This window comes from Rhamphochromis longiceps, linkage group LG11, assembly GCF_057381845.1.
Source record: "Rhamphochromis longiceps isolate RC_006_pf linkage group LG11, R_longiceps_female_GT1.1, whole genome shotgun sequence".
In the NCBI taxonomy this organism is placed as follows: domain Eukaryota; kingdom Metazoa; phylum Chordata; class Actinopteri; order Cichliformes; family Cichlidae; genus Rhamphochromis; species Rhamphochromis longiceps.
The window spans coordinates 3,272,812-3,299,710 of NC_140567.1; the positions used below are offsets into that span (position 1 = coordinate 3,272,812).

Below are 26,899 nucleotides of genomic sequence, written 5' to 3' on the forward strand. Positions count from 1 at the left end.
TAATAACAAAGTACCTAAAGATTGTCTAAGATCAGTTTATGCCGTGAGCACGTTTTTACCTAAAGTGATTAATAAATGAGAGAAACAACCAAGCAAACACAAATCCTCTAAAACTGGTCAGATACAAAGCCTAGAAAATGAGTAAAAAAACAGTCGATGTCCAAAGAAAAACATGAACTTTATTCCTGCCACAGTGTAGATTAGAAGATTTCAGATTAGACCTGAAGTGCACTTCCAGGAGATTATAGTTCAATTTCTCCCTTGTGCTTAAAAACTGCTCCTGCATTATCCTCTCATTCACTGTGTGTCTGCACTCAGGTTGTAATTGATGTGCACTCAGAGGCATTACAGGGCTTCACAAGCGTCTCACTTTTTCCCGTGTTTGTTGAGAGCGCAGCCACAAGAAGCCCTGAACATGCACTCGTCATATGAAGAGACGCGGCGCTCGCAGGCTGGAGCCAGCCAAAGCCGGGCATGTGTGTACATTTGTGTGGGTGAGACAGCAGCACAGCTGTGCAACACAGTGTGCGAGAGGCTAACAAGAGCCAACTGTCGCTGTGGCCACAGGATGCAAAGTCACATTAGTATGGGTTGTATGTGCATGTGACCACGAAAGCCACCCCAGTAGGTTTCTAATTGGCCACTGGAGATAAGAGGCTGGGTCACATACTGTAGCTTTGTGATGCCTCACTACCCCGAACCCTCGCGCTAACCCTCTTGATGTCCATCCTCGCCTGTCCCCTGTTCTCAGCTCCAGCTCTTCTGCAGTCCCTCTATTCATGTCCTATCTAAAAAGCCCTAATGAGCTCCCAGAAGGCATGGCTGCCACCCCCTCTTCTGCTGCTGGTGCACTAATGGGGTACAGTGAGCTTTTGGTAGGTGGCAGTGTTGCCTCATATTCATGATAAGCTTTGGAGTTCTGAGAATGCACACAACAGCGTGACAACCAAGTCGCAACAGCTTCTGCGGCTTTCCTCAAAACCTGGACACTAAAATGTGATCTTGTTATCTGTCGTTCTGATTCTGTAGACTGAAGAGTTAGCAGGACACCTGCTTTCAGTCAGCAGCACCGGCATTGATATCGATATTATCGATATTTGGATCAATCTGCCCGCCCCGTCAGTCAGAATTAGATAGCCTAAAGTGTTAGCATAGAGGCTATCTTTAACCGCACACCAAACAACTAAAGATACTAATGACAGTAAAATTTATGCATAGCGGCAGTATTATAGCATCTATTACATAGATACGGTTTCAGGCTAACTCTTTAGCATCTTGTTAGATTTTATTGTACAAAGTGTTGATGCCTGTGCAAAAGCAAGCTGTATGCTAACAGCAGCCATACAATGGTCACAACAAATGGCCTCAGTCCTCCTCCAACACTCTCCTTTGTTTTTATGTGATCTATGTATCTTCAGGGTAGCACTGCTACAACATCAGACTTACACCACAGAGACAGAGTTAATCATGCATGCCATGATTTTTGCCAGTGTGTATATTAAAACTATACTAAGATCTGGTAATTACCTGGTTTAAAGTGAGGCAGGGAGTTAACACCAGGCCACATATCCTCAGAGGGAGTGCCAAGGACCTGAAACAGACACAAAGAAGGAAAAGTGATGATTAGGATCATGTTAACCTGACGGAGAATGACACACATGTTCTTTATAAGCATTTGCATCATATCTGTTTTAACTGCAAATATAACAGGTTACTTTGTGGTTAAACACTATATAAAGTATTACAGCTGACTGCTGATGTGAGTTCACATGATAAACTTCCAGTACAAAGGCGTCTCCTTTCTTTGGCAACAGTCACAATAAGTGCATCTTTTCTGGGAAATGGAGCTCTCACGCACACAACCTGGCTTTAGGGTGATCGAATACAGAGCAGCGGACATGCCTTTGACGTGATCCATCATACCATAACAACATAATAGCTTCCAGATTGCCCGCTTGGTCTGATCTACAACAAACTCATATGGTAGAAGTGTGGAACTGCTGCATGTCTCGTCCCTCCGTGCAAACACACAGTGTAGGTGCACTGTGGGATAAATTAGTTTCAGATGACAGACAAAGAAAAGCAAAAATTGAGTGTCTCTCCACAACTTTATGTGATTAAACAGCTGATGATGCTTCGCCCATTCCTTTGACTCGGGTGTGTCGCTTTAGTGACTCAGATTCTCAACAGTTCCAAAACACAACAAGACAAATGATGTGCTTAAAAGGACAATATTTTATTTAATCAAGAAAATCAAAAGCATTTCTAAAAGGTCTGGAGCTTGTGTGTGGACATTAACGCTTTAGTCTAGTTGCAATAATAGAAACGTCCACCAGACGGCAGTAGGGGACCATAAAGCAGCCTGGAGTGGAACTTGAGGAAAGGTGGTTCCACACTGAACTTCATTAAAAATGTTTCACCGTTGCATTTTTAAATGTGTTTGGAAGCAATGTTCACACAAGGTAAGACTCTGGCTAAGAACAGAAGGGAGTACACTGACTGCTTCATCGCTGAAAGCAGTACAAAATCCTTCAGTTAGTCCTCACCACTGACCTCCATCGTTAGATCTGTCTTCCACTAACGCTAGATTGGTGAGCATCACCTGAAAACTGCACTTCCCCCTGATAGAAGCTGTCAGAGAATGGATTTCTATGAGCGTGATCATGATAAGATGGGTGGGTGGGTTTAGCAGGACATGAGGTCGTGAGTGTTAGAGGGGTGACTGAGGGGCCACGTGACAGGATCTGAGTTTGGCTGGCAGAGCTGGAGTCATTTTGCATTATTGATGTATCAGTTCTGTGGCCTTTGAAGTGGAGAGGGAGAGCTGGGTGGAGGGCTGGATGTGAATGTCAGAGTCTTTATGAGGACATCATGCCGGGGAAGCAGACGAGCAGCAGCACAGCTCAGGGTCTAGTCAGTCATCCGTGAGCTCGCTTAACACTTCTCCGTGGTGGTCCCTCAACCAGATGATCAATAACCCCCAATGAACAATGAACACAGTACAGCTAATGTGCTATAACAATAATGAGCATGAGATGAAAGTGTGTGATGGTTGTAGGGTGGACGATGGAGGACACGCTGATCGAAAACTGTTTAAGACTTGCTACAATCTCATAGTCTGCAGATCGTCTCCAGTTCACAGATCTTGTTGTTAAGCTATCAATACAGCTGTTTCACCACATAGTAGTCATGTTTTACTTTTTAACTCTTTAATGGTGATGATGACGTGTGACTTCATCACTGCCACTGTGCACGACGATGCTCTTTTAAAGACAATAGACCACATGTGTGCACAGCTTCACGGCTCTCGGGCACATTCTAAGCTCAGTCTTAATGTGATGACACAAGCAAAAATGGAATAAAGGAGGTCAGTCACAAGGACCTACTACTTTCGCTCCAAGGCTTTTCCAACTTCAGCGCAGAGATGGATGTTTTGGACAAATAACGGCTGCTGGCTTCCTGTGGGGCACAATCCCCCCTCTGTATGTCCCACATGGGAAAATAAAACCCCACACCCCTCCATCTTTGCTCAGGCAGTAGATTGCCATGCCTGCACATATAGAGTAATGGATATATGAAACAGCCTGCTGAAATGGAGGACGGGATAATCCATCAGGGGGGGCAGGTTTGGTCTCTACACATCTCTGAATATGAGGGAATGTGTGGAGAGTGTATGGAGACAAAGACAGAGCATATAAAGAGAATCCCTGTGAGGTCACAGGTCACAACCCTGCACGCTGCACTCATACTCTGCCACACATACATATATTAAACCCCCCAGCAGCGAGGTTACAGACCACCCATTTGGCCAGACACAAACAGTATGTCTGACCTTCACACAGCGACGCTCTTAATTCTGTTCATGCTGCCAGACAGAATGAAGAGGTTAGAGAGACGTGGCGAGACAATGAACGGGTCAAACAGGCTCCTCGCAGTGAACAAGACAGCTGGCATATCTGGGATGGGTTATGCTTAATTTGCGGTACAGCGTTGTGACCGTTGGGATAGATATCTGTCTATGGAGAGCCTACAGGGAGGCCACAGAGGAGCGATGCAAATGTGCACCTGTGCAGTCCAGAGTTTATCAAGAATGGGAGAAACATCGGAGAGAAAAACATCAGAGAGTGCAGAGGACGCTTTTCAGTGGTTCTCATTGAACGTTAGGAGCTCGCTATTCGCAGTGGTTGGCTGATGAACCAACAACGGCACAAGCCAGCGTCGCCCACACAGCAGTAGCACCACATACTTTTCCACGGCTCCCTGTTTCAGCCCACAAAGCCGAACAGCGTGTGGCTCACTGTGGATGATTCTGTGTGTACGTCCAACACTGGATCAAGAGCAGAATTTACAGGAGAAGCACAGAAAAACAACAAAAACAACCTCTGATGGTTTGCACACTGCCCCCTGGTGACAGTAAACAGCTACAACATGTAAAGGACTGAGCGGTGTCTGCAGGCTGTTTGTCCTAAAGCAGCTGATTTGTTTCAGTCAGTTTCTCCATGGGTCACACTCAGAAAACATTTCCCATAATGTGAACTTAGTATCATAAAAGGATCAGCCATGTCTTCTAAAATCAAAATCTCCATGCCGAGCAGCAGAGTATATTCTTAGACTTTCCTCTACTGAAGACCCAGGAGTGCTGATTGAAAAGTCAGACCAGGGCCAGCTGGAACTGCTGCAGAGCAGGTGTGGAAACCAGGTGCATAGTTTCATCTATCCAGAAGGGGGCGCAGGAATAATCAAACCTCAAATAAATCTGCTTTACCCAGTGCTACTGTTACTGAATATTTATAAAACTGCAACATATGAAACTAAAAAAAGGCTGAGACTGAGTGAGCCGGAGGGCTACAAGATGCTCGTCCTGCCTAATCTGTGCTACGAAAGCTAAAAACAGGATTTATTTACCTGAAATTAAGAAACGTTTAAAACAAAAGACTAAATATAACCTGGCTTCTTGCAGTTAATGTGAATTAGTTCAGATTCTGATATCACAGTGATATACTGCAGAGTACAGTGTGTGTGTGTGTGTGTGTGTGTGTGTGTGTGTGTGTGTGTGTGTGTGTGTGTGTGTGTGTGTCCATCCCGACTGGGAAACAATTGCTTCTGCTGCTCTTAGTGTCAGACATGCTATGTGTGTCAGTGCTGTGCTGGACAGACCTGCACACAGAGCAGCACACGTACACGAGGGAAAACATTTTTCTCTCCACAAAACAGATTTGGTGATTTAAATGTAAATGAGATATCTTCCTCAGTATTGCTGGATGCGAGAAACAGTCCAGTTTGTGAGTGTTAAAGTGTTACTCAGGTTAAACAACAAACACAATGATAAAAATATCATCATAAAATGATGTGGAGGCGATCTCATTTTCCATTTACTGTTTGTAGTGTTTTTGTGTGGACTATAAGATTTATAATCTGCAGCATAATTACAGGTTATAATATAACATTAAAGATAAAAAAAGTTAAAAAGTTAAAAGGTTTTCTTATTTGTTATCCCCAGTTTAAGTTTTCATGTTGAAAGTGTTGATTTCTCCCATCATGCTGCACATCATGCCTCTCATCCCCAATGGATCCGACAGCATGCCCAGCAGATTGGACCTAACTTTTTGCTGTTGTTACTGTAGAGCAGTGGTCCCCAACCCCCGGGCCTCGGACCGGTACCGGTCCGTGAGTCGTTTGGTACCGGGCCGCAAGAGTTGAGGCTCAGGTGTGAAATGTGTGGTTTTCAGGGTTTTATCGGTTTTCAGCGTTATTTGGTTAACGTTTTGATCGTTAACTCGGTTTTCCTGGGTCTTTTACATGTGTTATGAATAAATCTTCTTTTTTTCTGTACCGGCACTAGTTTTATTTTGTTGTATTTATCCGCGACACCTTAAAGGCCGGTCCGTGAAAATATTGTCGGGCATAAACCGGTCCGTGGCGCAACAAAGGTTGGAGACCGCTGTTGTAGATCCTTCCACCAAAGGATGTGAATTTATTACAACGTCACAAAGTCCCCAAAAATACAGTATAGTGTCACCATTCTAGTGTTCTAGCATAGACCCGTCACAGGTTTGAGAGCGAGCACAAACGTGTCATTAGCATTAATGTGAACCCGCCTGAAGCACGACTGCAGCTTCTCCTGTCAGCCACCCTGACACCTGCAGACAACAAGCACATCTGTAAAATCCAGAAACCTTTTCCTCCAGTACAGCAACACAACACAGTGCAGTGATACCATAACTGTCAACTGAGTATTATGCAAGATAACATTTACCCTTAAAAGCTGCTCCAACTCCACCGCTCCTATCCTGCCTCTCTATTCATCTGGAAATGTGTTTCTGACTAGAAGGAATGTCGATGGTCACAAATCGCACGGGGAAAAAACCTGATCAAATGGGAAGACTGAAACCTTTTGCCTTCTGGTCCTTACCTCTCTGACCAGACTGAGTCCCCCTATTACTTTTATTGAAGTTGTTTTATTCTACTAATGGTACAGTACTTTTAGCCAATGGGTGGTATTTTTAAATGTGCTTAGAAATAAACGTGTATGAAAAAAAACAGACACCACCCAAACCAAGAAGTATGGAACTTTATCCTGCGTCCTCCTGTTCCTAGAGATTCGGGGGAGGTCAATCCTTTAATCCACGTTAAGCACCGGCACTGACCCCAGTACAGGATTCATCCCACTCCCACCTCCTCCACTTTCCCTTCCTTGCTCTCTGCCATTGTCCTAAAGTTGACCCCAGCCTTCATGTTCTCCTCTGCTCCAAAACCCCAAGTCTCACCCCTGGCTCCTCTCCATCCCTGGTCACGGCCAAGCAGATTGGGGTCACCTCCAGGCAGGGGTCAAATGGATCAGAACCAGAGCCAAGTGGATCAGCTGTCTCCCACTGCGCCGGGGTGGAATGTGTTCAGTAAGCCCTGGCTATCCTGTCTGGGTTTCAGCAGATGGATGCTCATGTCACAGGCACAGCGGCTGGTGGTGAAATGGCATTATTTATCTCCCCAGCAGCCTCCCGCTCTCTCCTGAGAGTAGATCAGCTCACATGTGCACCGGCTTACACTTCATAGCAGGAACACACTCAAAATAAACAGGCCTCTGGACACCATGCGGTGCCTTTGCACTGCTGTAATGAACTCCTTCACAGCTGTTCTGTGTGGAACCATGTTCAAACGGTTCAAAGGGTTCCACTGACTGCCAATGATGTTATAAAGGTTCCTTACAGTTCACATCTTAGTTAAAAAGCCTGAGCGCATATAAACCATGGATACAGCCGAAATCATGTCACTCAACACTGTGGCGATGTTCAAAATCATGAGCCAAAGACATTTGGCTTTTTGTTCATTGGCCACTTGGATTTTTTAAATCTGACTGTGACCCGTGAGAGGTGGAAGTGACTGAAGAGGGGAGGATACAATCCAAGCAACAATGGAAGGGACACGTCGACCACCAAGTAGCCACCATCTAACTCTGACTTTGGTGTGTATTTTACTCTCAGTGACCTACAGAACAACCATCGTGCTGTATTTAAGAAGACTTGAAACTAGTGATGGAGTCACATTGCTTTGTCCAGTTGTTAAGTGACGACGTATCAATCCTGCTTCCAGGTCCAAACTACTCTGTGTTTATGAAGGTTGTTGTGTTTTTAACATGTTTTAATGTTTTGTATCTTGTTCTATTTCATCTGAACAAGCCCCTAAAACAGTCAGTGATCACTGTCAGCCTCTCTCGGTTTTTATCACCACTGTTCATTTTAAAGCTCAGTTTTTAAACCCTTACGATGTAACTACAGCCCAGCAAATGCAGCAGTATATGAATGACTAACCTTCTATTGTGGATGAATAATCTCAGTTGTTCTCCTGACTGAAGTTTGGCCCGTGTATAGCATCCTGCTGTGCGATTGCATTTGTCCCTGACCACCAGAATCCGTCACGTTAACTTTTATCGAGTGGAAAAAAGTTGGCGTTCATCCTTCAGCTTCACTGTGCTAATGTTATGCTAACATAGCTGTGTCGCTAGCAATCACATAGCACATCATTATATACCAGCTAGCCCAACTTCAGTAACCCTGCAAACGTCACTGCTGTTTAGTTTTCTGTCTTCATTTATGTTGGAAGTGATAGCAGAGCTGTATGTTTGAATGTTTCCAGGAACTCTCTCAGTCAGAACATGCTATACAGTGTTCCCTCGTTTATTGCGTCGTTTTAAAAATAATCCGTGATAGGTGAACTTTATTTTTTTACGATTATTATAGATGTTTTAAGGCTGTAAATCCCCTCACTACACACTTTCTACACTTTTCTCTGACAGGAATGAACATTTTCACACTTTTCTCTCTTGTTTAAACTCTCAAAGTTCAAGCCTCTGTAGAAAAATAAGTCCAGTAATTATAGAATGAAACCAAAGATCAAACCGTGTTTTCAGGCCCAGAACATGGGAATAGATCAGCTGCCAGAGGATTCAACATTAATGAATCAATGGTACGGAAGTGGAGGAAGCAAGAAGAATGAGTTGAGTGAAGTTTGACTTATTTGACTGTTTGTTAAGTCTAATTGTTGAATGTTGTCATTGTGTTTCTTAAATTTGTAAGGTCTTAGTTCAGTCTATAGGATCAAGACATTCCTTTGATCCTGACCACCTCTCCAGCCACTCTGTGCTGGGGGAGGTTTTATTGCAGATGCATGCTATCTGAAAGATCTGTTTCTTGTGTTGTAAGCTTCCTGCTTTTATGATCCGTTTGGTGAGCAGGAAGTCATGCATGCACGCACACACACACACACACACACACACACACACACACACACACACACACACACACACACACACACACACACGTTCTTGTACATGCATACAGGTGCTTACAGGTACACATACACACACATAGTGCCTTGTCTTAGAACCATTGGGGGGGTTTTACAGTGGGAGGTGCTTTTGCTGTGATGTGTATTGTGTGAACTGTTTTCCCAATAAAAGGCAGCAAGCGGAGGCCGGATTTGGGGTCATTTTGTGGTAGGGTTCGAAGTGCGTTCCTGAGATACCGACGAGGCCTCCCTTGAAAGTAAATCGATTGATCGCTGACTGTCTTGTTTTCTTCATGATGAATAAGTCTCTAAACTAGCGGGGCTTGTGGAAACACAGACCCAACGCTGTTTTGTTTCGCTTAATGCGCCTTACAATCCTTTGACGTCGACATTGTTGTGTTTGTTACCTTCTGCTAGCGAAGATTTATGTAAATCTGACGAGCTGAACGCATTCTGTACTGTACAGGAGACACGAAACAGCGAGGCCGCGAAAAGTGAACCGCTATATAGCGAGGGACCACTGTATCATGTTTAGATGGAAACTAGCGAGCTGACTTCCTGCTAACTTCTAACTCTGTTAAATGTAATAAATCCTGTTTTCATGGATGCCTGGATGTTAAACTTCATAGTTACACCTGGTAAAGCAGCAACGCTGATCATTTTATTACAGATGAAAGAATTTAGTTTGTAATTCTCAGTGATGCCGCAGTGTTTGTTTGAAGCGGAGTTTGGCTAATGACGTCAGGCTTAAAAGACCGGATTGCTGGACACTAATGGCAACAGTAACTTACAAAATGAATAAGGTGTTGTATTAAATAAGACTTAAAACAACAACAACAACAATCTTTATTTATAGAGCACATTTAAAAGCCTTGGGCATACCAAAGTGCTTTACATAAAACAATAAAAGGTTCAAACATTGATAACGGATAAATAAAAATAACGAGTTATGTTCATAGATAAAAGCTACCAATAAGAATGACTACAGCACATGGGTAATAGCAGGATAAAAGCTGTACCACCATAATAAAAGACACCAATAGAAAGATAGGAGGGAATTAATACAAGAGGTCAATAGGTCACAGCAGCCAAACAAACAAACAAACAAACCAGCAATTAAAAGGTGGAGAAGGCAAGTTTAAAAAGATATGTTTTAAGCTGTGATTTAAAAGAATGAATAGAATCAGATGCCCGGATGCCAATCGGGAGATTGTTCCACAGCACAGGTGCTAAAACTAGCATGTTAGCTCACAGACTCATCATCAAAGAATTAACTGAGGATGATCAGTTAAATTTGGACTCGCTATATTGAAAGTGACACGTCCAACATCACTGTTGGATCCTTATGAGCATTTCTAAATGCTAACCTTTCATGGTAATACCTCAGAGAGCGTGTCTGCACCTGTCCCTTCCTGCCGCCGCACGTTTGGAACTGCTGCAACGTCTTAAATCTCTGCCTTCAGTAGAGAGTTCATCAAGTGGATTATCTATCGCTAGTACCTCCAAATGCATCTACAGCAAGTTTTATTTTACTGCAGCGGGTGGCTGCGCTGACCACCAGGTTGGAATGACTAAGAAAAACAAAGTTAGCATTTAAAAAAAATCAAGAGGACGTGTATTCATTCTCTGGGGACCAGAAACGTCACATGATGTACAAGCTATCACATGTCTACTGATAACTGCTAACAGCTAGTCTAGAATCATTTTAATGGTGCCAGATACCAATAAAAACGGTGCTGGCATCTCTCAAAGACCCTAGCACCTATACTTAAAAGAAACAATCAAGCCCTGGGTTTTCATCTCTGGTAGTTCTTTATTATTTAATACTAGCAAGCCTTCATTTGAGAAACACTTTTGTACAAGCTCTGTTGAGATGGAAATAAAAGGATGGGCAGAGTTTAATAAGAACCGAACAACAGTTTAGATTTAAGGTACATCCCCTATATTAGAGGGAAACCGTCACCGTGTTGTGGAGGTGGCGTTTATGGCTTTACGCCGAGCAGAGGATATTAATGAAACAGTCTGATAAGCAACATGTAAACATCTTAATTGCAGCAATGCATCACTCTGATTAATGTCCATAATCAGATTATTATGATCATGTAAACGTAGCCAGTGTATTTCAGTAAATAGCGAGTCTTACGCACAAACATAAGCTATCATATTACCCGTGGCTGTCTGAGGGCATATTTCACCAGAAACAACAGCTGTTTCACTCACACTAATGGAAGGCGGCGCACTGGTGTCTTCTGAGAAGCAACACACAAACATTTTTGCACTGAGACATTTACCTCTGCCTGACAGCCTATTTCCTACAGATAGACCTGTCCATATTCATATAGATCTTCCAGCGGACGCAATCTTTTATGACCTGACAGCTAGTTAACCAGCTCCACTGTGCCTCTGCCTCGTCTACCTCAATTTTAATTCTCACACAGACACACTCTGCGTGTGTGTGTCTGTGTGTGTGTGAGACAGCGGTATAGAAAGAGAGAGTCATGCTAATACCTAAAGACAAACACAGACTGCATGACCACAGTTATTCCAACACTAAAGATAGCAGCATGCATCTGAAACAAGCACTTTGGATAAATGAAAGTGTGCGTTTCCGCCTCGCTAAGCCCGACGTGCACAGAGAGCTGTAGGAACGGTGACAAGCACTGGATCCGCATAATGCTGTCAGAGATAATAACACTGCGGGGGTGTGGTATTAGAGGGAAATCAGCCCGTGACAAAAATATGGGTTAGAAAAAAATACACACAGAAAAGCTATTTTGGGGTTTATTAATAAATCCTTCAGTCACGGGAGGCTCATTACTATTTGGTTATCAGCGAGCAGGAGAGGTAACGAAGGAAAGGGTCGCTGTTGCAGGCAGTTTCCCTGTTAGCTGTGCCGCTAACAACATTTGAGAAACACTCCCTTAATTAATCAAAGAACAGGATTTCTAAAAGAAGGTCAAGATCTACAGTGAAAGATAACTGCTAATTTGCAGCTGTAACTCACACCTCCGTGCTCGTGACAGGACTTAAATCACCACATGGCACATGCATTATTAAGATCACCCGACTACACCTGAACTTTTCCACACACTTCCTGATGGAGGTGAGTGTGAGAATGAAAAAGTCTTTAACCTTCCAGCCAGACGGAAAGATGTGCTCCATGTGCTGCACGCTCTACTCAGGCAGCACGCTCATATGAACCAGAGAAATTCTAGCAGTAGGAATATGTGCGAAGCACGCCGTTTCCTGTTGGGCGCCAAATGAGAGATTCAGACAAGATCTACTCGGCTCTTCTGAGATTCTCTCGAGTGTGAGAAAAAAGTGCCCGTTAATGATGCATTTTAAACATTCGGGTAATTATCACGAGTGGGCTTTTAAGTTACTACAGCACATATCAGGATTACTTTTGATGTTAACTTTTAACATCCACTGGGTCATCAGTGAACCACTTAAGGGCAGGACTGTAGGCAGGGATTAGACTGGGATTTGGCAGGTGGAGGATTGGGTGTAGCGGTGCAGTGTCAGGAGAAGAATTACTGAGAAATAAGTCTTATAGTAATTTGTTTTGTGAGTTCCAGTAGATATTTTTACGTAAGTACAGGCTGTTCTACTACCCTGCTATAGACCGCTCAGATTTAGACACATTAATTCAACTATATGACTGATTTCCACCCTGGACAACATGATGCTAATACAAAAGACAGAATTTCCTGAATTAGTATCATCACCTTCTTCACATGTTTTTTCCTGAATTTACCTGCCACATAAAAAAGCCCCAAAAATGCAAACATGCAAACATGCCTGCTCCTGTTCTGTACGGCTTGGTAGACGCCCAAGAACTGCAACGCTACACCTGCACTTTGAATGCATCACAAGAATGACAAGGAAAATGGACGTGTTAAAGGTGTAGTCATGTGACTCATTCCAAATGTATGTATTAACCTGCCTATCAGATTAATCCATCTTCTTCTGCTTATCCGGGGCCGGGTCGCAGAGCAGCAGCCTAAGCAGAGAAGCCCAGACCTCCCTCTCCTCAGCCACCTCCTCCAGCTTGTCCGGGGGAACTCCAAGGCATTCCCAGGCCAGCCGAGAGATATAATCTCTCCAGGGTGTCCTGGGTCTGCCCCGGGGCCTCCTCCTGGTGAGACATGCCAGGAAAACCGCGCCCAGGAGGCATCCTTGTCAGATGCCCGAACCACCTCAGCTGGCTCCTTTCGATGTGGAGCAGCAGCAGCTCTACTCTGAGCCCCTCCCGAATGGCCGAAATTCTCACCCTATCTCTAAGGGAGAGGCCAGCCACCCTTCGGAGGAAGCTCATTTCTGCCGCTTGTATCCACAATCTCGTTCTTTCGTCACTACCCACAGCTCGTGGCCATAGGTGAGGGCAGGGACGTAGCTCGATGGGTAAATTGAGAGCTTCGTTTTCACACTCAGCTCTCGTCACCACAACAGAGCGGTACAGCGTCTGCATCACTGCAGCTGCAGCACCAATCTCCTGCTCCCTTCTCCCGTCACTCGTCCCATCAACTGACTCCTATCAGATTAAATTGCTCATAAAATGAAAGCTACTATGTGCAAAATTTTCATGGCTAGATGTCAGCAGATCAACGTCAAACGAGTTCTGTTTCTTACCCCTCCCAATTCACACAATGCTAGCTATAGTCAGCCAAGAGAGATTAAAAAAATGTAATTTAGACTGTGCCCCATAACGGCCAACAGCATGTTTCTAACAATATCTGGCCTGGATCCAGATCCATCCTGGAGCTTTTCCCTGTCTATGAGCGACTGTCAGTCTCAGCTGCCCAGTGAGAAGCTCACACCTTTACTTACGCTGGAGGAGCCTGTAAAGCTTTGTGAAAGAGTCCAATATGAGTCAGTGAGACAAAGAAGGTCACTTCTCATATCACAGCAAAGCCTGTAATAGACACAATGTCCATTTCATGCTTTGCCAAAGCGTGAAAAGGACGTGCATGCAGAAGTTGTTGCACTAATCTGCAGTAACAGCAGAGGAGATTTCTTAATTGCTCAAATTAAATATACTATACTATTAAATCTACTATCTCCCCCTGCTGGTGATGTAATTTCTGAATGCAGTAATGCAGTTTCTGCATACGTGTCCATTTCACGTTTTAGAGAGACAAAGCGTGAAATGGACGTTTAGGCACGTTTAGCTGTGATACTGGTTTGCACTTCTGACTGGTGACAGCGAAGTACTGAGCTGTCAGTAAGCGCTGCTATTTTAGTTGCTGTTGGCTACTGTTAGCCACTGTTAGCTTTTATTAGCTGCTGCTTGCTAGTGGATATAACTCTGTTGGACTTTGAGGCTTATGTGATTTTTAATGTTTATTGTTTATTAGAGAAAAAGTGTTTTTTTCGACAGCTGAGCCTAACATTAGCTGGGATAATAACCAGCTGTTGTTGTTTAGCCTGATGGGTGTCAGCTGTTTGGAGATGAAATGCATGATCAGCTGACAAGAAGCAACTGAGACAATACTGAGAATGAATAAGCATGTTTATGTAAGTTTTCATGTGTTGAGCCCTGACCTCAGTTCAGGAGACGAAGCTTGAGACATTTTATTAAGACACTGTCGTCTCTTTCATTTGCATTTTTGTTTCTTTGGTGAAGGGGACCCCTTCTCAGATGAAAAAAACATAGGTATAAGGCTTCATATGTGGAGTCTGATTCTGTGCAGACATGAATTTAAACGTCCCTCTATGCCATGCAAATGCCTTCAAATTCTCTTCTCCTCTGCCGTTGGCATTCTGCATGGCTGGCTAGAGACGGACCACAAATCCCATTAGTCAGAAAGGAGATCTCTTTCCCAACCAATGTTTTCAAATATGGTGGGGAACATGGCAGCGTCCACGAACCCAAACTACTCGTATGTATTTTTAATAGATTAGTTATACGCTTATGAGAATCAATCATATGAGCATCACTTTGTTGGAATGGAAAACGAGCTTCTAACATGTGATTAGTGCTGTTGAACGGGGTTTTTAACCAGCAGGCTTTTCAGAGATAAGTCATTAAACATACCCCAAAGCCACTGATGTTGAAAATTACCATAGAACCCCATTCCAGCCAAGTCATTCCTGTTATCCATCTTTCCATCTAAAGCAAAACCAAATTTGGCTCTTTTTAGACTGAATACTTGTGTTCCTTAACCCCAGATTAATACTAGAGTTCAGACCTCAGCACATCTGGTGAGTGAAAAGCAAGCTTACTGATCTGTCACATTATCAAGGGAAATATTTTTCCTTCTTTAGTGAAATACAAATCTACTCCATCTACGTTATAAATAATCTGCCTTCTTCTTTAACAAATGTTGACGAAGTTTAGCTCAAACTCAAAGATCCTAAAATAACAGCAGCACACATCACTCAACTTTTGCTTTCCCACTCAGAAGCAACTAACCCGCTGATGGTTTGGTTAAGGAGAAAACCCCAGGTCAACCCGTGACATCACGTTGCATTCAGTGTGCCGACTCCACTCCTGGCAGGGTGCCTCTCAAACAGTGATGGAAGCTGACCTTTCTTCTGCCTGTCTTCAAACAACATGGCCTTTAAGATGCTTCTGACTCCGCATAATTCATTGAGGGTGCCCTTCACATGAGTCTCTGAGGCTGTGCGTGAAACTCTGACCTGTCTGACAGGCTGGCAGCGAACGCACAGAGCTGCAGAGCAGAGCCAGCAGGATGGATGGAAATGTCAATGCTGACTCTGACAGGTGAGCTAATGCTGTGATCCACATACTGCCTCGCCAAGCCGCATACCTGCACATTTTCATATTCACCTGTCTTTTACCGCCTGCTGACAGTTGAACACACATGAATCCAAAATAGCAAATGTGATTTGGATAAGAAATGGCGAGCACTCTCTAGCCAGTGGAATATATTCGCTTTGCATTTCAAATGAAGGTTTGTTTAAATAAAACAAAAGACGTTCAGGCTTGTTTTATAGGAACCCCTGTTTAAATATCTATGTGCTTGTTGTCATACTACGTGGTTGAAATGGCTTTTATAAGACTATAGAGCTTGTGGCCCTGACCTTTTGTCCATTACTATGATACTGAAAGGGGAAACACACTGGATTTAGACAGGAAGATGGCGCCAGTGTGTTCGGCAGGCCGTCTCCACTGCTCTCTGCTGCTTCTTACCTTTCTGCTAATATGCTATTCAGGTGGCTCTGCATTGCTAACTTATGACCGGCTTACTCTTAAGTCTCTGGCCACCCTATAGTTACGGGTCATACTTCCATGGATCGGACCCGTGGTGGAATTTAGGAGATACCACTCTGCCGCGGACGGATCACCTCTCAGGAACGTACCGCCGATCTCCGCTTCCTCTGCACAGGAGACGCTACAGGAAAAGGGTAAACGGAGTGGTGTCCGTGTCCGCATTAAGGCTTATCTAAAGGCACGGTATGTGGCTGGCTTCGACGTCGATGTGGATGCTCTCCGCCTTCCCCCGACTTTCTGGGAGCACTTTACCTTTAGATTGTTTAGGCATCGATGGATTCGCCATGCTGAGCTGCAGGCCCGCCCTGCCGCCCCAGTGGTTTACTTGCCGGCTCGATGTTGGATTAAGCCTCCTAAAGGCGGCGTGTGCTATGGCAATCTATGCCGCCCGAGACGTGCTTCCGACTGCGACTTCGACTCGGATGGCGGTATTAAATGTTAGGTTGCTGACGAGTAAGACTTATTGTGAGCGATTTTTTTACTGCTACAGGACTGGATTTACTATTCATGACGGAAACTTGGATTCGTCCCGATGAGTCTCACCCAGACCTTCGGGCAGGGGTGGAGGACTGGCAGTGGTCTTTAGGAATAAATTCTGAGTACGGCACATGCCTTCCCCTATGTTCCCTAGCTTTGAAGCTCAGCTGCTGGAACTTGCTGGTCCCCCCTTGACTCTCTGTGTTGTGATTTACTGTCCCCCGAAATATAATAAGACTTTCATTAACGACTTTGGTGACTTTTTAGCATCTCTTTACCTAAATTATGATCGTGTTCTTATCACTGGCGATTTTAACATTCACATTTGTTGTAAAGATGATGTGTTTGCCAAGGATTTTCTAGCCTTAGTTGACTCTTTTAATCTTATCCAGTGGGTTAATGCACCTACCCACCTTAAAGGACATACCCTTGATTTGATTTTTTCTTATGGACTGGACATTTGTATCAGGGACATCAGCAACATTGGAATCTCCGATCATTTCCCAGTCATCTTTGATGCTGAGTTATGCAAATTGGACCAGAGCTTTGAGGGTCCTTGACGTCTTGTGCGCATAATCAATCCTGGGACTGTGGCTGAATTTTCGGCTGCTTTCTCTAAATCTGTTCTCCCTGACATTGATCGTTCTACACCCTCTTCAGTTGATGATTTTGCTAACTCCTTTCTCTCTACCTGCTCCTCTTTACTGGACGTTGTGGCCCCTATGAAAGTAAAATGGCCTAGAAGCTGCTCTCAGCCGTGGCTAAATGACTCTTTACACGCTTTACGACGCGTTTGCCGCCAAGCTGAGAGACGGTGGAAAAAAGATAGGCTCCAGGTGTCTTTTGATACCCTTCGCAGGACCCGCCTGGAGTTTCAGAAATCTGCTAAGTTGGCTAAAGCGGCTTTTCTGTCGGGTGTCATTGCGGATAACAGTCACAACCCACGTATTTTATTTAAGACTTTTAACTCATTGTCCAATCCTTGTCCTGAAACGCCTAGATTGGCTTCCTTAGCCCTTTGTGAAATTTTTTTTAACTCATTTTACAGGCAGAATCTCTAAGAGTCTGACACCCCCCTGTGATGAGTCAGGCCCCAGCTTTACGATGCTCTACTAACCTCAATCAGTTTGATCCAGTTTCGCTCCCTACTCTTAAGGGCATAACTGATCACCTAAAAAACTCAAACGCTGCTCATGACATCCTTCCATCTTGCATTATTAAAGATGGGTTTAACATTATCGGGCCCTGTATTTTATCATTAATTAACCTGTCACTGTTATAAACACACTGTAGTGCAACCTATATTCAAAAAGAGCTCCCTTGATCAGAATGACCTCGCTAACTTTGGACCCATTTCCAAACTCCCGTTTCTGTCTAAAATCCTAGAGAAGATTGTTCATTCCCAACTTCAAACTTATTTGGTTGCAAATAATATCGGGGAAATTTTCAGTCGGGGTTTAAGCCACGCCATAGCATGGAAACTGCATTACTGAGAGTCTTTAATGATCTTCTCTCAATTGCTGACTCAGGGCGCCCTGTGGTGTTCATTTTGCTTGATTTGTCCTCTGCTTTTGATTTGGTGGACCATAATGTCCTTTTAATGAGGCTTGAGGATGTGGTGGGCATCACGGGCAGTGCCCTTAGCTGGTTTAAATCCTCTCTCTCAGAAAGGTCCTTTTCTGTCACCATGGGTACCTACGCCTCCTCCATTGCCCCTGTCACCTCTGGTGTCCCCCAGGGGTCTGTGCTGGGTCCCATGCTGTTCTCTTTATACTTGTTACCCTTGGGCCGAATCTTTGATAAATACAACTTTTCTTTTCACTTTTATGCGGATGACATTCAAATCTATTTTGAACTAGCTGAGGATGTCACGTCGTCGTTGCAACACTTCTTTGATTGTATGGATGAAGTTAAAATCTGGCTACTGAGCAATTCTCTCATTTTAAATGATAAGAAGACAGAAACTGTAATCTTTGATACTCCCTCCTCTCGGGCTGAACTAATTGGTATTTTTGGGCCCTTTGCTGACTCCCTTTCTGACACTGTGAGGAACCTGGGTGTTGTCTTGGACAGTTCCTTCAAGTTGGACAAACATGTGTCCTCCGTAGTTAAATCGAGTTTCAATCAACTACGTCTAATCTCTAAGGCCAAGCCCTACTTACCACATAAAGACCTGGAGAAACTTATCCATGCCTTTGTTACATCAAGATTAGATTACTGTAATTCCCTTCATACTGGTCTCCATTCTGCCCTTGTTCACAAACTGCAGCTCGTTCAAAATGCGGCTGCGCGTCTCTTAACTGGAACTGGCAGGTTTGAGTCTATTACTCCAGTTCTTTCCGACCTGCACTGGCTCCCTATTAAATTTCATATTGATTTTAAAATCTTATTGCTCACTTTTAAAATCATAAATAACACAGCGCCCAGCTATCTTACGGATCTCCTCAGCTGTTATACCCCTGGGACAGCGCTTAGATCAGGCCAAATGCTCCTGGTGCGACGTAGATCTCGGCTCAAGACCAGACGTGACCGCGCATTCGCCGCTGTCGCATCTTACCTCTGGAATAACCTCCCTCTAGCTATTCGGGCGTCTGATTCAATTCAATCTTTTAAATCTCGATTAAAAACTTTCCCGCCTCCTAGAGCTCGCATTTTTAGTGTACTGTAAGTTATCTTTTTCACTTTATTAATGTTTATAATGTTTTAACCTTCAGCCTTTCAAGTTGTGCCTACTACGCCTGGTGTATTATTGGTTAGCTATGTCACCCGCCTGTTAGTATATTTTATTTGTATTTTGTGTTTTGTATTTGTATTTATTATTGCTCTTAACTCGTTCTGTGAAGCACTTTGGCACACCTGTGGGTTTTTTAATGTGCTATATAAATAAAATTGTATTGTATTGTATTAATGATAACATCAATACTAAAGTGACTGTGGAAGAAAAAAGAGCTACAGGAAAAGTAATCCTGGTGGTGACAACTGTTTGCAGTACTGCATAAATGTTAAGGCAAATGCCACAAAACCATTAAGTGTAAGATGACAGTTAAAAAACTGAACAAACAGCTGAAATAGTTATAAACTGCTGAAATTGTCTGACAAAAGTAACAAATAATAACTTTTAAAAAACTTGTAATGGATACAAACCACAGATAATTGTGCGATAATTGCAGCTGAAGATCTAGAGCAGTGTTTCCCAATCTTTTGGAGCTACAGCACATATTTCCCATCAGAAAAATCACACGGCACACCACCAAACAAAAAAGGTGCAGCAGAATTGGCTCGGTTTGTCCCCAGTGTACCTTGTTTGCTTTATCTGACCATTATTCATGCTCAGGCCTTCATCTGGGTTGGAATTTTCTCCAGGACCAGGTCAGACTGACTACTTTTTCTTGTCAAACATTTATCCATTATGTAATTTTTTTCTTTGTCTTTTTCTGTTTTATCGGCAGTTGGCAACCAATTGAATTAAAGCAGGTAGTTGTACTGCCCTCTAGTGGAAGAGAATGTACTTGTTCTGCCCGTTACTCACGCCGGTGGCTTGGAGTACTAATCAGGTGGAACCAGATAATCTTCCACGGCACACCTTTGTGCGGCGCACAGGTGTGTCACTAAAGTTTAACACGCATTAGCATTGCAGCATCCAATTCCTGTCACGCCACTGGGAAAAAGTGTTAAATGATTTCAAATATTTTAAACAGGATCCAGTTTAAAACAGACTGCAATGAATTAATTTAATATCATTGTAAGCACAAATACTTAATTACTGTACTCAAGTAGAATTTACTGATATCTATACTTTACTTTTTTCTGACAACTTTTTACTTCCTATAATTTAACACCAGTATCTGTACTTTCTACTCCTTACATTGTCAAAACAGGCATTGCACATGAGTTGTGGTCACAGTATAAAACAATAAATATCAATAAACACACAGCCTGTTTGTGTGCAGTTTGTCGCACAGTGTGTCTGCTAGCAGTCTAGTTGCTGCGTTTCGCAGGGACAGCAAAGAGTGAGCGCGAACTAGTCAGAGATGGAGAAAGATGGCAGACAGCATGTATTATTATTATATATTATTATTATTATGTATTAGAGACAATTTAGTGGAGCTCTCAGAACAAAGTGTTGAGTTGTGATTCTTCTCCCCATGCTGAGCGGCTGACACTGATCTTCAGTTTCCCACCTGCTGAAACTCATTTTAGCCCCTGACTCGAATCATGTTCAGTGTGGGCGCACATCCTCTACAGCGTTATCAAAGAAAGCTACGCTAATGTCTTTCACTGCTTTTGTCCTACATAACAAATTGAAGCTGAGTGGATGCTGAGAGCTGGAAAAACATTTCTATTCACACGTACTAACATTACTTTATTAAACAGCACACGGGTCCGTTCTGGTAGAAATGTCCTCAAAAGAGCTGCTTGCTACCTTCTTACTTTCAGTACATTTTAGTGTTCTTCTGCATTTTTGTTTGAGTAAAATAGTTACTCTTTCTTTTAATAGTAATAGAGTATTTTAAACACAAATATCTGTGATTCTACTTAATGTTTGCACTTAAATCAACAACAACAACAGATACTTAAATCAGTAAGCAATGCCAGTACGGTCTTAATAGTAATAGTAATTAAGTCTCTAGAACAAAACTGTGTGAAAAAAACATTTTAACAACAGTTTGAAGTCCTTTTTGTCTAAATGATAATCACATGATCGCCCCATCTGTGCTGTGTATCGCATCATTTGCACATAACACTAACCAGGACGTGGGACTCTGTCCTCGAGGACAGACAAAGATCTACAGAGAAGAACTGATAAACTTTCTCTCTCTCTCCATTTGTTCAATTACTGCTGCCCCACAGCTTTTAAGGCTCGGTGCTACTGGACAGAACAGCAGGTACACTTTCAGATGACAGTGACAGCCTGAGCCATAGAACTACCACCTGTGCTGTTACAGGTGACCTTTTTACTGGATAGCTTGTGTTTTGGGTTTATCTCTTTTATGTACACATGCAACCGTGTCGGCTCACATAAGTTACTTGGTGGATTTCCATGATGGTGGCAGAAACTAAAGGAAACAAAGAATGACCAGAGTGGAAAGTCTCTGTAGGGAAGCAACGAGCAGCTGAGCCTCATCATCAGTGTGGCCAGCAGCGATCCCACTGTTGGGCCTCTTTGAGTCTGAGAGACGAGCGGGGATCACTGAGGGCCGGCACCTCTTACAGAAGCCCCACTGATCCCTTCTAGCATAAAAGACAATCAATAAGACGTGTTTTTCTTCATCTTGTTCTTCTGTTTGCGTTTTAAGAAACCCCCCTGCCTGCAGGGCTTTGTTCACCTTTCCTCATCCCTTCATCCCAAAGCCATTCGTTCTCAGATGTGCATCTTTAGCCTTTCCCGGTTAAATCTGTTCCATACTCTCATCTCAATCATTTTATACATTAATTATTCAGGCCCTTTCAGCCTATGAATATGAATCCATTATGTCTGCCCTGCTACACTCTGCTTCAATTAAGAGACTGGGGATGAAATTATATGGAGGGATCACCAGATTAAAGGATTCATGAGACTTCACATCACTTTAAAATATTTATGCCAGCCATCCAATTGATAGATAATCATAGATGTAATTACTTACAGCTATATGATTATATATGTGTCAAACATCATATAGGATGTTTACAAAACAAGGTTCATATTGACAACCATGTTTGTCAATCATTGTCTCATATTGTCTCATATTGTCTCACTCATGTGACTGAATGCAACTGGAACATGGAACCACTCAAATCAGTGGCTATGGAAGAGCCAGCCATAAGAAATTAGCCAGTGACTGGCAGGTGCACTCTACAGTCTGTCTGCCATGATTGTCTTCCCGTGGACGCTACTGCTGGAACAGCCCGTTCTCACTCCTGAGGCGTAACATCCTGACGATTTGTCACGTCCTGCGGCAAAAGGAACGTGAAAGGCGACCTTTGGCATTCTTAAGCTGCGTGCCGGGTTGTGGGTGAAATACAGTAGCACAAATACACTGGTACAAACAAGAGGCCACACATTACTCCAGTTTTGGCTTCTCTTCAGTGGTTGCCAGTAAATTTTAGGGTTCATTTTAAAATTTTAGTTGTAACTTTTAGAGCTCTGCACGGTGAAGCTCCCCAGTATATGTCTGACCTGTTGAAACCTCATGCTTCATCCCGAGCACTTAGGTCGTCAGGTCAGAGGTTACTGTTGGTCCCACGTGGGGATCGGGCTTTTCAGGCCCCTAGGCCGTGGAACTCCCTGCTGTTGTCTTTACTCCATTGACTGCTTTAAAAAGCAGCTGAAGACATTTTTATACAAATGAACTTTTAATCATATTTTTACTGTTTCATATTATTTTATTTGTATTTCTGGTTTTATTGTGAAGCACTTGTGCTATATAAATAAATTTTTATTTACTTCAGAATGACGGTCCCGCAGTAAAACACGTTCCAGCCATGTATTCCAGGCCATATTTTTCAGTGGTGCGACTAAAAAAAAATATTTGGTTGCACCTGTGCGACCAACTGTTCGGGTAGCGGAAAAAAAAAATCTGCAACCTTCCCTGTGGTCAACAGCAGACACACATTATGCCCCTATCGTGGACTAAACCAATCAGAGATAGTAAGGGGCGGGACCTCTCTGATTGGCCGTGGTCCAGTTGAAAGTGCAGGTGGAAGTGGGAGGTGAGTAGCTTGAATAAAGCGATATCAATTCATTAAATCCTGAATCGACTTTTAAACATAACTGTGTTTTGCCAGAAACGCCAGATTCTCAGATTAAAGCTCACAAAACCATTTCAACAACCACCAAACAGCAGATGAGAGCAGGTACACGGACTCCACACAAAGACGTAAACACAGAGGACCGACGCATCAGAATCAACTTTGTCTTTCTCGGCTTTCTCACCCGACGGCCCGCAGACGGACACGCTGTCGGAGCTCAGCGATCCTGATGCGTCCGGTCCGCGCTGTGTTTACGTCTTTTTGCGCTGATTCTGAGCTGCAGGTTTTGTCTCTCCAACCAAAATCCACCGAGCCAGCAGCAAAAGAAGCAGCAAACTGCACTTCACATCTGATCAATGTCGTCATGAATTTTGCTGTTTTGCTTCCACGACTATTAAAATCACACTTCATGCACAGCTAGCTCTCTCTCTCTCTCTCTGTACTTCAAGAACAGTTTCCGTCTCCAATCTCTGTTTTCTGTATTATTCATTCGCTCATTACCCACCAGTCTACCGTTGTTTACAGGCTGTGGCTGCTGTCTTTTTCTTTTCTTTTTCACTTAAATGACCTCGGACAAGAAAGCCTATTTTTTCTGTTGTTCAATACTGAAGAAATTTAAACTTTATATGCAGAACATTGTAGAATATTTTTAGGGTTTTCTGCTATAAAAAGCCAGACCAGGAAAATCTCCTTCATGTTTTTCTGTTTTATTCTCAGTTACTTTCACACAAAGGCATCTGCTGTGATGTTCACAATTCTGATGAAGTCAGTACTGATAAATGATCAGAATTATAATATTTCTGACTGTCTGAGGCAAAGTTGAATCGAATCGGGACTTTGAAAACCGGAATCGAATGGATTGTAGAAATCAGTGATGATACCCAGCCCTGGTGAGCAGCCTAGGCACGACAGACGTGGATGTAGCTGTAATAGGAAAAGAACTATTGCTAACTTTTCTGTTAAGGCCTGATCCTTCTGAAATTCATAGCCAGTGCTCTGACACGGTGTCATCAATCTTTGAATGCTGAAAAAGCACAGTGTATCCAGAAAAACACTTTATATTATATCAATTATTAGAAAATTTGTGTGCGCCTAACTTTTGTGCCGGTACGCCCATGGCAAAAAGTTAGTCTAGAGCCCTGCCTAACCATAACCTTATGCCTAACCTTAACCAGCACTTTAATGACGTGAAACAGTGTTTTACAAAAACATTTGAGGAAGATGAATGAACATGTGTGGATTGATTCCAAACAGTTCTCATGTTTCCTCATTTTTCCGATCTCGTCATTTAGGAACGTGTTGGGCGCCTGGAAGCATGACATGTTGACGATTTGTCACCTAGTGTAAAATATTACGCCTCGGGAGTGTGTTGGCTGGAAATATTACATATACACAAATCTGTTCTCAAACCTGTCAAATGTAGGCAGGCAGGACGCGTCCACATCAGCATCAGCGCTGGTAGATGCAACTCTTGCAGCCCGGTCGTTTGAAACTGGGCCACAAGAGTTGAGGCCCGGGTGTGAAATTGATGGTTTTCAGGGTTTTTTATCTTTTTTTTTAATATTGTTATTTTTTTAATCGTTTTTATCGTTAACTCGCTTTCCCTGAGTCCTGCGTGCTATCCAGCTGGAGGAAGTCCAGTTTAAAATGCACCCTAGCCATAGATGGACACACCTGGTCAGCACTGTGGGTCGTGCAAAGTTCTATGAGACAATATTTCAGTATTACTGTAACTTTAAACCAGTACTCAGTGTTTAGAAAGCAAAGAATGGTCCATTTATTCATGCAATTAGCTAATCATGGCGTGAAAATGCTTGCAGATACAGGCTACTTATTGCCAGTAACAGAAATGTGACGCTACAGTGGGCACAGACTCGCCACTACCAAATGAAAGGTGTAGTTTGGTCTGATGAGTCTACATTTCTGCTGAAGCAGCAGATGGTAGACTCACAATTTGGCGCCAAAAGCATGAATCCAAGGGGCCAACGTGTCTTCGTCAACAGTCCAAGCCTCTCCTGGCGGTGTAATGGTGTGGGAAATGTTTGCTTGGCACACTGGTGGGCCATTAATAGCAGAAACCAAGGTGTGAGCAACACTACGGACTGTGTGTAGCTGTCTGTGGACGTGGTTTAGCATCTTTTAATGCTGCCTTTCAGCAGGATAACACATCGTGTCACAAAGCAAAAGTTATCTGCTCTCACTGTCTCCTCTGTCACCATTATGGACCCAGCACAGCGCCTCTGACATGCACTAGAATAAGAGAGCACTAGCATGACTGTGGCTCTACAGGAACAGTGTAATCATGTCAGCATGAAGCAGAATCTGAAAAGAAGACGCCAACATTTTCTAAATGTGAGGGTCTGTTGACACAGGGCTGCATGGTCTGTTAAGGCTGCTGCAACTACAGCAGCACTGCACCATGTATGATATCCATGTATGATACTGGAGACCTGACAGACTGTTCACTTTCAGCCATGCATGTGTGTGTTGTCACTTTGTATACATAGATTACACAGTTTGTCTGAATAAGTGTAACGCCGGAGAAAGTGCTGAAAAGGACAGAAGCACACTGTTTCTGTCCCGTGAGGCCACAGCTCTGGTCATTCATGTTTGTCAGAAGCTGTTTCTTGTCCTGCTCCCAGGCTCAGTATTCCTCAGTTTATAATAAACTGCAGTGAAAGCCTGTGCATGTTGATTGGTACAAAAAAGAGATTCTTAGAACCCAAGAACCCCATCTGTCACTAACACAGCTGAGGACCCTCAAATCAACTTAAATGGACAAAACATACGTAGCAACTTTCCTTTCTATAACACACATCAGTCCTTTAGTCCAAAAATGAACCTTTCAGCAACGCGTACACCAACATATATACAGGGGGAAAAGACACCAAAGCCCCATCTAGCTTATCAAGCATGGTGGAGGAGTCATCATTGTTTGGGGTCACTTTGCTAACTCAGGCTTACAGTTATTGAGTAACCAACTAGTTCACTCACGAGTTCATACAAAATAATAATAATTTATTATATATGTTCAGGGCTATGATCCATGCAGTGACTGCAAAAAAAGTGCATCCACAGTAGATCGGATGAAAATCAAAGATTGGTCGTGTCACGGTTCTGACCGTAGCCCTGAGCTGCAGTGGCCTGAGAAGAGCTATTCCAAATTCACTTTAGCAGTCACTCACCAGGAATATCCTCTCCAGCTGGTCTTGGATGTCCTTCATCCCAGGAAATGCAGCCACTCCTTGGATCATCTCAATGAAAATGCAGCCCACTCCCCTGGAGGAGAAAATAACACTAATTATAAATCCTGTATTTCTTCTCAATGTCCTTAAGCCTTTCACAGGTGCCGCCTAAAATAAAAACACATTGGAATAAAGCATCACTGGAAAATGTTGTATTTGACCGGTCCGTCCTTTGTTCACATCTAATTACAGTCTGCAAAACACTAACTGTTTAATCACCCCAACAAGCCTCACAGTGAAAGTCATTCTGAGGCTGTATTGATTTCTTTTCTTCCAGAGGGCTGTTAGACTGTGAATGTAGGTTGGAAATCTTAAAATATCAAGACCACTTCAGTATGGAGGGAGAACGGCCAAGGTGCGTGTGTGTGAGTGTGTGTGTGTGAGTGTGTGTGAGTGTGTGAGAGTGTGTGAGAGTGTGTGTGTC

General features: G+C 43.3%; 1 protein-coding gene across 4 annotated transcripts in view; it reads right to left on the reverse strand.

Moving 5' to 3' along the window:
• Positions 1–26,899, reverse strand: part of cdk14 (cyclin dependent kinase 14) — a 237,020-nt gene that overhangs the window by 74,875 nt on the left and 135,246 nt on the right. For all 4 annotated transcript variants that reach the window (XR_014913714.1, XM_085422048.1, XM_085422049.1 and 1 more), the window contains 2 exons: positions 26,416–26,509; positions 1,528–1,591 (listed from right to left, as the gene is read on the reverse strand). Coding sequence is in view for 3 of the 4 variants with exons in the window: in XM_085422048.1 (XP_085278174.1) it covers positions 1,528–1,591; positions 26,416–26,509 (158 nt within the window). In the remaining variant the exon portion in view is untranslated. The remainder of the gene's footprint in view (positions 1–1,527; positions 1,592–26,415; positions 26,510–26,899) is intronic.